At 27.5% G+C, this 12828-nt stretch overlaps 1 protein-coding gene across 1 annotated transcript in view; it reads right to left on the reverse strand.

Annotated features, from left to right (window-relative positions):
- The window catches only part of LOC122498687 (protein dachsous), a 375424-nt gene that overhangs the window by 17965 nt on the left and 344631 nt on the right, over window positions 1-12828 (reverse strand). Inside the window, exon 4 of the mRNA XM_043606540.1 lies at window positions 54-220. Within this exon, the coding sequence (XP_043462475.1) occupies window positions 54-220 (167 nt within the window). The remainder of the gene's footprint in view (window positions 1-53; window positions 221-12828) is intronic.

A 12828-nucleotide genomic window follows, 5' to 3' on the forward strand; every position in this document is an offset into this window, starting at 1 on the left:
ATATATTCTTGGTGCGATAATCGTTAGTTATTATTACCACAGTATTCACTCACCTGACAGTAACCAACGGAGAGTCCATCTCGTGCCTCGATGCTCAGGATATATTTATCTCGAGTCTCTCTATCCAGAAGTTGTCTTGTCCTCACAATACCCGAGTTTGGATCAATGGAGAAATCCATTTCCTCACTGACTAGATAAAATCTTATCGATCTTTCAACTCCTGCAAAAAAAGAAAAGCAAAAAAAAAAACAAGGGTTAGTACAAAAATTATTTTTGTAAAATGAAAAATTTCGTGACAATTTAGAACAAAGAATTGTATTCTATTTAGAATGGAAAGAAAAAAACTGTATTATAATTTAATGATGATTAATATTGCTGATGATGTTGATGAATAAAAAAGCGCTAATTAAAAGGAAAGTGTAATTCGAGACAGCAAAAATTCAAGAGGAATTAATAGAAAGGGAAAAAAGGGAATAAAAATATAGTTTGTTCAGTGACCTTGTGGTCTTGTATCGCGTTAATTCGACTAATTAGGAACGAAGAGACTAATTTGTAATGGAGCAAAGGATCGAATGTTCCCAACTTGATTTACAACTTCAAGGTTCATATGCTATATTTAGGAGAACCTGAATCGCATAATTTCTGCAATTCCGCTTCTTTCTTCAATTTACGATTTCGATTCGTTGGAAACATTCGAGTATTTCCCAGTGTTTCTATTTCCTAGTGTTCTTCAGTTTATTTCGCACAAAATTAAAAAATTGGTTTTATTTATCTTCGAATGCTATTAGGGAAGGAAACGTTTGGTTTATAGTTTCTTGTGAATTTTTTTTATATGAATTTTAGTATAGAATGAAAATGTTGGGGGGACATAATAAAATTCAAAAATTTTGATCGAAATGCTAAATTTTTTGCGAAATGCTCTAGAATTCGATGGATTGTCAAGTAACGTTGAATGACATCGGCGGAGAGTTAAAGATGGGTACCGGGATACGTGAATAGCATAATTTATAAACCTCTATTTCTACACCCATGCATACCGACCTGTAGTAAGTTTATATGCCATTCTAAGTGTATAAATGCGGCATCGTACAAGAAGTACACACCGGTGTACGAGTTCAGGCACCTCACGTACTTCAGCTCAACCACTCACGTACCTATATGATATGTATATCGCAACCAGTAACGTTGAATTTATTTTTTTTAATCCCCCTCCCGATATCTACTCATTCTATCCATTTCACAATTTTTCCCCTTCTACAATTTTCTTCATCGCAAAAACATCATTTTCTTTCCAACAACTGTGCGATATATTTTATAATTTCACAACTCGTTTTTAAGAGAGAGAGAGAGAGAGAGGAAACTTAAAAATGTTTCAGCCATTATGTGAATGATAAACAGTTTAATAAATACAGAGCTTTGATTTCTTGCCCTCTACCAAAAAGAAGAAGAAGAAGAAGTTTAGAATATGCGCGGTGCGGTGTGAGAATAATGATTTCTCTTTGGTTGTAAAATTTCAATGGATTCCACGCTTATATCACAGAAATGTGTCTCTCTGTGCACAGCACCCCTGGTCACACAACTCATTACTCGGGGAATTACCGGTTGCGAGAAAGGATTCGCTGAGTATTTATCGAGCAAATAAATTACAATCGCGATGCATTGCAAAAAAGCGGGGACAAACTATTCGTGAGGAACGGATCATAAAATTTGCTTGGTGAGAATGCTTTCTTTTCGATGAATTTTTCAACTGAATGTTAAATATGGTGTTCAATATTTCGAATTTTGGAGAAAATTTCTACGCATGCGTTAAAATGGCGGTCGTTTTCTGATCAGCTGATATCGCTTTTCTAAATATTTTGATGATTTTTCTCTTGGATCGTCAAGAATTGAGGGGAATTTTTGTAAACATTGCATTTAGGAAATATTTTCAATTGATGATATAGAATAAAATAAAGGAAAAAGATTCCAAAATAGTGTTTAAGAAATATTTAATTTGAAAGTTAAATTCTTCTTGTTCTCATTTTCGAACAAGATCAGGGTTGACACAACTCAGGGAAATCAGGGAAATCAGGGAATTCAGGGAAAAGTCAGGGAAAGTAGAATTGGTCAGGGAATCCAGGGAAAAGTCAGGAATTTTTATTAAAAGTACTGGAAAAAATTAAATTTTTAGAATTCATAAGAAAATTTTGAATTTGTATTTTTTGTTTTCCTTGTAAACTATGAACATATCACGAATTCTAATACAAAACCTTCAATTTTTTTAATATTTTTAACAAGAATGAAGTTTTTAATATTATTTAATTGTTTCCAAAGTTTTAACTCAATTATCTTCATAAAAATAACAAAATTCTTTACTGAAATTCAATTACATTTAGAAATTTTAATAAAATTCTTTGCAAAATTCAATTATTTTCCAAATTTTTCCTCAATTCAATGATTTTCAATATTTACTAAGTTTAAAAAATTTGTCACAAAATTTAATTATTGGAAAAAATATTTCTATACAATTCTCCGAAAACATTCAATTACTTTTATAAAGGATAAAATTTCTTTTAGGAATTGAATTATTTTCATCGTTGAATTTCAAATATTTTTAATCCAATTTTAAATAAATTCCTCAAAAAATACAATTATTCTTAAAAATTTTATTGAAACTCGACGAAAGAATTCAATTTTAAGAAACATTCAATTATTCAATAACATAATAAAATTCGTTGTAATAATTCAATTATTTTCATACATAACTTTTAATTCGTCGCAAAAAATTAATTATTTTCAAAATTTTTTAAGTAATTCTGCAAAAGAATTCAATTGTCTTGGTAAACAACAAAATTCTTACCATAAAATCAATTATTTTAAGGAATTTTAATAAAATTCTTTTCCAAAATTCAATTATTTTGATAAATATGAAAATCTATCAGAAGAATTGTTTCGAAAAGTAATAAAATACTTTGCAAAAACTAAATTATTTTCAAAATTTTTTAAAAATTCTCGTCAAGATTTAAGTAATTTTTAAAAACAGGTAGCGAATTTCTTCTCAAGAAGTCAATTATTTTCAAAAATTGCAATAAAATTCTTGACAAAATTTCAATTATTTAAACAAAATTTAATAAAACTCTTTCCATTAATGCAGTTATTTTCATAAATTATTATTTAAATTTTTCTCATGAATTCAATTATTTTTAAAAATGTTAATAAAATTCTTCAAAAGTTTTTAATTATTTTTAAAAATTGTGATAAAATTCCTTAATTTAATAAATTTCTATAAAATTTTAACTGAATTCCTTAAAAAAAAATTAATTATTTTCAAAAAATAAAAAAAAATATCAACATTTCAATTATCTTTTTAAATGAATAGCAAAATTCTTCAACAAAAATTCAATTATTTTCAGGAATTTTAATAAAATTAATTGCAAAATTCAATTATTTTCCTAAATAATCTCTAAAATTCAATTATTTTCAAAAGTAATAAACTTCAATTATTTCTAAAAATTTTAATAAACTTCATTTTCAAAAATTTTTCTTAATTCAATGATTTTGAATATTCTATGATTTTAATAAAATTTCTCAAAAGAATTCAATTATTAAACAATAATTTTGATAAAATTCTACACAAATATTCAATTATTGTTAAAAAAAAATAAAAATTTCCCAGGAATTCAATTATTAAAAATAGAATTTGCATAAATTTTATTGAAAAAAATCATTTGTTTTAAACTTTTTTGCAAAATTCTTCACAATAATTCAATTATTTTCATAAATAATAAAACTCATTGCAGAAGTTCAATGATTTTGAATACAATTTTAATCGAATTTCTTGAAAAAAGTAATTATTCTTAAAAATTTTATTGAAATTCGTCGAAAGAATTCAATTATTTAAAAATTTTTTGATAAAATTATGTATAAAAATTTAATTTTAAGAAAAATTCAATTATTCAATAAATTCTCTATATTTGTATTTAAATAATTGAATACTCGTAGAATTTTTTAATAAAAATTTATTTTAAAATGAATTTGTGTTAAAATTTGAGATAATAATAGAATATTAAAAGCATTATAGTGTAAATTTTTAGAAATAATTTATTCTTAAAAAGGTTTCAAATTAAAATCTTTGAAAATTTGAATTTTTCATACTTTTAAATTAAAATCTTTGAAAATTTGAATTTTTCATACTTTTTAATTAAAATTTTGAAACATTTTATTTGAATTTTTTCTTGAATTTATTAGAAGTTTTTATTTTCGAATATCTATTTAAATGATGAATTTTCTAATAATCGAAATTTATGGTAAAATTGAATTGTGAACAAATGGATTTAAAAATTCCCATAAAGAACTTTTTCAAGAATTTTCAAAAATAATTGATTTAAAGAAGAATTTCAGTTGAAAATTCTAGAAAATAATAGGTGAATTGAAATGATGAAAATAATTTCGAAGAAGTTAGAGTAACAATATTTTTATATAAAATAATAATTCTATCATTAAATTATTTTTAATTATTATAAAAACATGAAGAAATCGATCACTCCGAGTCGACGACTCGGAGTGATCCATTTCTTCATGTTTTATAATATTTTTTTAAGTTGTTAAATTTTAAATTGTTTTGAATTTGAATCGTTGAAGAATTTCAATTCGTATGGAAAAATAATAATTAAATATTTATTTAAAAATGAAGTTATTGATGTTTTAGAAAAATTTTACAATTCTTTAGGTTTCAGGGAAAAAGTGACAATTTTGTTTGTAAATCAGGGAGAAGTCAGGGAAAGAGGAAATTAAGTTTTTTTTGTGTCAACCCTGAAGATCCTCTTTTGTTAATTTAGAAACTCGTGGTGTCGACATATGCGTGTCCTCAATGTGCGAAAAAAAAGTCGACTCGTCATCCCCTTCTTGGTTACCCGCTGTGGCTTACCTGGGTGGGTGTAACGAAGACAAATCGCTTGCAAATTCGATTAATTCGAAAAATTGTCCACCGTATATTTTTCTTTTCTTTCATTTCTCGTCCCGCTTCTTCTTCATCTTCTTCTTCTTCTTCTTCTTCTTTATTTCTACATTTCGCCGCACAGTTCGAGACTCTCTTCTTGGGAGAAATCGTTTCAAGGGTCCTCTTTTAGTTGAGACGAACGTTTTGCAGCAGCAGTGGAAGTAGCAGTAGAAGCAGCAGCACCCGTGATGCGAATTAAGAGCGACTTTTTATCGAATGAGAATCCGAGAAAGAGAGAGCCAATAGAGAGAATGAAGTGAGCCAAAGAGATAGTGAGAATTAGTAATGAGCACCCTTTCGTCCTTGTACATCTTACAAGCAAATACTATATACGTTTCCTTTTCAGCGATGAGCGTATAGAGGCAAACTCCCCTTCTAGACCTAAAAACAATCTCTGTTTTGCAGGAAGCGGCTTCAGCGAAGAGGAGGATCGATTCAAATGCTACACTCTCGATAGAGATACACACACCGACAAGTATAGGAATTCCGATCGAGAAATACTTTTTGAAAAAGCGCTCGATTATCGGAATTTAATTCCTTTTTGAGTTCCTTCAAAACTCGTTTACCTTCTGGCTAAATAAATAATTAATAAATCAATTGCAATTACAAATTATTTCTACAGGGGGGAAAATTGAATTTTTTAAAACTATAAATGCTCGTAAACATTTTAAAGCAGAAAATTATTATTGTTAGAAAATTTATTCTTGTTGACTATTAATCAGAAGATCGGCACGCGTCAACGATTGCCAATATTCCTGGATCATTCATTGATTTTAATATTTTGTGTCCTCCATAGCGAAAATATAATCACTTTAATTACTTAAAAGCCTCTATTGTAATTTTTAGATTCAACGTTGAAAATTAATTATTTTTGGAAAAAGAATTTTTTCCTTTCCTTAAGTTAAAAGAATATTCTTGAAGATATTTTTTTGTCTCTCCAGTGTCTCCAGTGTTGATTTGCTCTCTTCTTCTTCTTCTTTCTACCTTCTCTATCTCTCACACAGGTGGAATTCATTTCTAGTTCCTTGACTCCCGTTTTCTCGTGCGTGGTCTTCTTCCCTTGACTCTATACCTCCTCCTCCTCCTCTTCCTCCCCTCCCACCCGAGATCCCTTCATGGGCACGACTCACTTGCGCTCCCACCGTGTGTTCAGAGACGTTACAGTCGCAGCATCCCGATTCCTAATGTCTTTCTTTTTTCTTCCTTTAAGCGCCTCTCTCTCTGTGAACGCCATCTCATCCGCCTCCACTACCACTATTCTCACTCCTGATAATAATTTATTTATAAAATACCCCAAGAATAAAAAAAAAATAAAAAAAAAATATCAACTTCTGGATTCGATAAAGTGTTCATTAGGTAACTTGAGCTACCACTTACTATGAAAATCATATCATAGGGAGTTTTTTCCCCCAAACACCTTATCTCCGTACATTTATCGTCATGACTTCTAATCAGTTCGGGTAATTCGTCTCGCTAAGTGTCTATTTGCAATTGAGAAAATAAAAAAAATATTTAGCCAAACAGAATCTAGAAACGATCGAAGAGAGAAGTTTGTCTCATCAAATAGCTACTGGTTTATTTGATGAGAAAACCTGGTTTCTAAACTGGTTTTGTTCCAATGGCAATTTAATTGAAACTCGCGTGGATATGCAGAGATATTAGCAAACCAATGGAAACTGTCAATTGCAAAGAAAATATCTATAAAAATTTATTTTTTAAAATTTATTTTTTTAAATTTATTTAAAATTTATTTTTCTCCTCTTTCTTCGGAGGAATCGTTTATCTAATTAGAAAATGAAAATATACATAATTGATAAATTTTATTTGTCAATTTTTCCTTTTATGTACGGAGGCAGGAATTGAAAGATAAAAATTATGGTTAAATAGTATTTAAAAAATATTTTTAAAAACAATTTTGAAAAATAGAATTCAAACACTGAATTGTTTTCTTATTTTACTAATAATTAACTCGTAACGGATGATTTCCTTTAAACGAGTGGGAAGTCAGCGTTGGGGTGGTAATCCATTGTCGATTACGATATCACCGGTTGGAAACGTTAATAGCCACTAGGAAATATAAATACATTGTAGAGAGGTTCTCGAACCTGAATTACTGCTAATTACGAATCTGAAGTCAGATTTTCAAAATTCAAGATGGCGGGCACAATATGGCGGTCGATAACGTTAAAATTAAATCAAATTGACATCAAATTTGTCACCCGGGCTTTTTTTGGGGTCTAATTACGAATTTAAAAACAGATTTTCAAAATTCAAGATGGCGGATCCAATATGGCGACCATGGAAATGAAGAATTGATTGGACTCGATTAAAAATCCTTACTTGGGGGTTTTTGAGGTCGATAATTACAAATCTGGAGTCGGATTTTCAGAATTCAAAATGGCGGATACAATATGGAGGACATAAAATTAAAAATCGGCTAAATTCGCTTGAAACTCGCTACCCGGGAGTTTTTGGAATCGCAAATTCCAAATTTAAAGTCAGATTTTCAAAATTCAAGATGGCGGACCCAATATGGCGGCCATGAAAATTAAAAATCGACTAAATTTGCTTAAAATTCGCTACTTGGGGGGTTTTTAAGGTCGATGATTACAAATCTGAAGTCGGATTTTCAAAATTCGAAATAACCGACATAAAAAATTAAAAATCGACTAAATTCGCTTGAAATTTGCAACTCGGGGGTTTTTGGGATCGATATTGACGAATATGAATATGTCAGAATTTAAAAATTCAAAATGGCGGGACCAATATGGCGGTCGAGGAAATTAAAAGTCAATAAAATTTACTTAAAAATTGTCACCAGGGGGTTTTTAGGGTTTGATTACGAATCTGAAGTCAGATTTTCAAAATTCAAAATGGCGGATACAAAATGGCGGACATAAAATTGAAAATCGGCTAAATTCGCTTGAAACCCACTACTCGGGGGTTTTTGGGGTCGATAATTACGAATATGGGGTCAGAATTTGAAAATTCAAAATGGCGGATACAATATGAAATTAAAAATCAATTAGATTAGTTTGAAATCGATTTGAATTCTGATATAAATAATATTTAATAAAATTTTATTCGACATTGTATAATTTTAAACGAGATCGGCGAATAATAAATTTTGAAAAAGTATTCTTGATATTTCACTTTTAATGATATTCAATTAAGAATTCGGTTGTTTTTAATTAAGAATTACGAATTAATTTCGTATACGTAAATTGAAACTTGGTTTTCGTATACGCGGGAGGCGATATATACCTTTGGTGAATAAAAACAATCTCGTAATTAAATAATGATGATTAGCCGCAGGTCGAACGACGCGACGAATGCGATGAAGAAGCGATACCGCGGGAAAGGCACGCTGTCGCTGACGGGGGTCTTGCTTGTTCTTCTCTCTCCCTCTCTCTCTCTCTCTGCCTCTCTCTGTCTTGTATTCAACCCTTTTTCCTTATTTCTATTTCTTCGATTCTCTCATATTTTTTTTTATTTCTTCAATATTTCTTTTTCGATTCATTCTCTAGAGTTACCTATATACTATATACTTTTTTCATTTTTGCCATCTGCCTCTTCATATTTTTTTTTCATTTTTCATTTCTCGATCAGATCTTCAATCACTGTGTTTAATGTTATATTGACGTGTCGTGACATATCCTTCGCTTTCAGGACATTAACGGTCGATTCAATTCAGAGATAACGTCTTCAATTCTAGGACAAGTGACGGATTAGTCTTCTTTACTTGAATCTGATACCTCACTCTGTTATTACTAATGTCATTTAACAATTTTAACGCAATTCTATGGAAGAATTCAATCTTAATAAATATCAAAATTCTTTTCGAAAATTCCATTTTTTTTTTTAAAAATCTAAAACAAATTGTTGACATTTCAATTATCTTTATTAATGAAAAGCAAAATTCTTCGACAAAATTCAATTATTTTTAGGAATTTTACAAAAATTCGTTGTAGAATTCAATTATTTGCATAAATAACTTGATTCATCACAAGAATTCAATTATTTTTAAAATTAATAAAAGTCTTCGCAGAAATTCAATTATTTTCAAAAATTAAAAAAAATTCTTGTCAACATTTCAATTATCTATATAAATAGCAAAATTCTGCGACAAAATTCAATTATTTTAGAAATTTTTCAAAAATTCGTTGTAAAATTCAATTATTTTCATATAAATAACTTGATTCATCGCAAGAATTCAATTATTTTTCAAATTAATAAAATTCTTCGCAGAAATTCAATTATTTTTAAAAATTAAAAAAAATTCTTGTCAACATTTCAATTATCTTTATAAACGAATATCAAAATTCTTCGACAAAATTCAATTATTTTAGAAATTTTTAAAAAATTCGTTGTAAAATTCAATTATTTTTAAAAATTAAAAAATAATTCTCGTCAACATTTCAATTATCTTCATAAATAGCAAAATTCTTTGACAAAATTCAATTATTTTGAGGAATTTTACAAAAATTCGTTGTAAAATTAAATTATTTTCATAAATACCAATATTCATCAAAATTCAATTATTTTAAAATAATTAATAAAATTCTTCGCAAAAATTCAATTATTTTCAAAAAATCTAAAAAAAAATTGTTAACATTGCAATTATCTTTATAAATGAATAGCAAAATTCTTCGACAAAATTCAATTATTTTTAGAAATTTTAATACAATTCGTTGCAAAATTCAATTATTTTCATAAATAATTTTATTCATCATAAGAATTCAATTATTTTCAAAATTAATAAAATTCTTCGCACAAATTCAATTATTTTCAAGAAATCTAAAAACATAATCGTCAACATTTCAATTATCTTTATAAACGAATATCAAAATTCTCCGACAAACTTCAATTATTTTCAAAAATTTTAAAAAAATTCGTTGCAATATTCAATTATTTTCATAAATCATAGTATTCATTATAAGAATTCAATTATTTTTAAAATAATTGAAAAATAAAATAATAATAAAATTCAATTATTTTCAAAAATTTCAATAAAATTCATGGAAAATTTAATTTAATTTTAAAAAGTTTTCTTTATTCAATAATTGTCAATATTTTACTATTTAAATAAAGTTTTTCACAAGATTTCAATTATTAATAAACAATTTTGAAAAAATTCTACACAAATATTCAATTATTTTTCAAAAAAAATGAAAATTTCACAGGAATTTAATTATTAAAAATAGAATTTTTATAAATTTTTTCGAAAGCAAATAATAAAACTCATTGCAGAATTTCAATTATTATTTTAAATACAATTTTAAGCAAATCCCTTGGACAATGTAATCATTCTTAAAAATTTTATTAAAATTCGTCGAAAGAATTCAATTATTTAAAAATTTGTTGATAAAATTATGTACAAGCATTCAATTTTTAGAAGCATTCAATTATTCAATAAATTATCTATGTTTGTATTTAAATAATTGAATTCTCGTAGAATTTTCTAATAAAAATTGATTTAAAAATTAATTTCAGTTAAAGTTTTAGATAATAATTGAATTTTTGAGAATTTACTAATAATTTCAATTTTTAGAAATAATTGAATTTTGTAAAGGTTTCGAATTAAAATCTTTGAAAATCTAAATTTTTCAAACTTTTAATTAAAAATTCTTTAGAATTAATTTTCCTCAAAAAGCTTAATTAAAATTTTTTAAAATTATTTCAAGTTTTTATTTTCTAATCTACATTTAATTGAAGAATTGCCGAATAATCGAAATTTCACGTAAAATTGAATATTGTAAGCAAATGGATTTGAAAATTCTCAAGAAGATCTTTTTTAAAAATTTTTAAAAATAATGTGATTTAAAGAAGAATTTTATTTAAAAGTTGTAGAAAATAATAATTAAATTGAAATGATGAAAATATTTTTGAAGGAGTTACATTTTTGAAGGAGAATAATATTCTTATTATATAAATTAATGATTTTTTCACTCAGTCATTTTTAATTATTATGATCCATTTCTTCATGTTTTCTAATAATATTTTTATCAATTATTGTATTTCAAAAGGTTTGAATTTGAATGTTTTGAAAAATTTTAATTTTTACGGAAGGATAATAATGATTAAATTAAATATTTATTTTTATTTCATAAAAATGAAGTCATTGGTGTTTTTGAATAATTTTACAATTATGAAAATTCGTAAATAAATGTAATAGAAATTTTTTTTCGAGTATCTAATCATTTTTAGAGTGAATCAGAATATTCTTTAGGGTCAGGGAAAAAGTTAAGATCAGTCTGGAAAAAAGTCTGGAAATCAGGGAAATGTCAGGGAAAAACAAAATTAAATTTTTGTGACAACCATGCATTAGTTCTCTTATAGCTTAAAGACTAGCGCTTTGTAAATAAATCAGACAAACATTAAAAATTTACCCTCTAAAGGGAAATAAATCTCCATTCCCTCATATATGTGTATAAAAAGTTGTCTGTCAATTTTTTTTTTTAAATTCACTCTTAAAGGGCTATGTTTTCTCAAAAAGATCGAAAAAGGAATGTAGAGTAGTTTATTATATTCGCTATGAATGTAATTTCGAGGCTTTTGCCAACTAACGATCCTCCCAGTTAAATCGGAGTACATGTCTCTTGGTGAACATGACGTATGAATACAAGGAAATGTATATATCTTTCTAGTCAGAAGCTGCGCCAACAACAACTGTAATGTGGATAAGAATGGGTGTAATAGCATCAGTAGGATCTATCTTCTCTATTTTTTTTTTTATTCAGAAAAAAAAAATTTCCACTCTTCTAGAAATTCGATTTTTTTTAGATAAAAAAAATGTTATTCAATATAATATAGTATATGAAAGGGACTATGGGAGAATTAGCCGCATGAAATGATGAAGGTTGTTGTCGGGTATTTACACAATCGTGTTGTACTTAAGAAGAATTCAGACCTGGTTGGTGTGTGCCCTTTAGTTTGTTGTCTATGGTAGGCTCCAACCACAAGCATAAATTTTTTATTTTTTTTTTTTTGTTCGTTGAAATTATTTTTCACCGAGATCCGGCCTTATTGTCACCGGCCATTGTCTTGTCGTTTCTACCTTGGCGTTTTACCACCACATGCGGATAACTTTAAGTCGGCGCGCGATGACTGCGTCGACCATTTAGCGTGGGTACAGAAGAACTTATTTTTTCTTATTCAAAAAAAGAAGCACTGCGAGAAAAATATTCATAAATGGGGGGTTTTTTTTTTAAACTTTTATCAAAAAATTGATATTTGAAATATTGAAATTAAATTCAGAAAGTGTATTTTAGAGACATAGAGAAAAAGGTGAAAATGTTGAGCAATTTTAAAATATTGCTCGCTTCTGGTTAGTTTGTAAATTTATGGATTGAAAGCGACAAGGGATTTAAATCGACGATAAAGCGTTTCTATTAGACTATTAAACACTCGGAAAAGTCAAAGTTCTCCCGAGATTACAATGTGAGATTAAAACCTCTTATAACGCAGTTTGCAAAAACTTATTTTTGATCACCAGTGAGTAAATTGCAATTGAGAGAGAAAGGTCATCGATGTACGTATCTTGATTAGTGAATAGAAAATCGCGAGAATGAAATGTTGGAATATTTTTTTAATTCTAAAAACACGACTTTATTCAACAAATCGACAAACACGAGAATATCTAATTTTTCCATGTGAACTTTCATTCCCAATTATCACAATTTTAACTAATTTTTTTACTTCTTGTCTTCTTTAGTCTCACCTTTAATTTAATAATCCTAAATGAAGAAAAATTTCAAAATTTCATTTTCGTTGAAATTCAGGAGAAATTATATCGAGAGAGTCCTCTTGGGAAGATTCTTCAACTCTCGAGGAATCGAATAGAAGAGTAA

Source organism: Leptopilina heterotoma, unplaced genomic scaffold (genome assembly GCF_015476425.1).
Source record: "Leptopilina heterotoma isolate Lh14 unplaced genomic scaffold, ASM1547642v1 Lhet_157, whole genome shotgun sequence".
NCBI classification, from domain to species: Eukaryota; Metazoa; Arthropoda; class Insecta; order Hymenoptera; family Figitidae; genus Leptopilina; species Leptopilina heterotoma.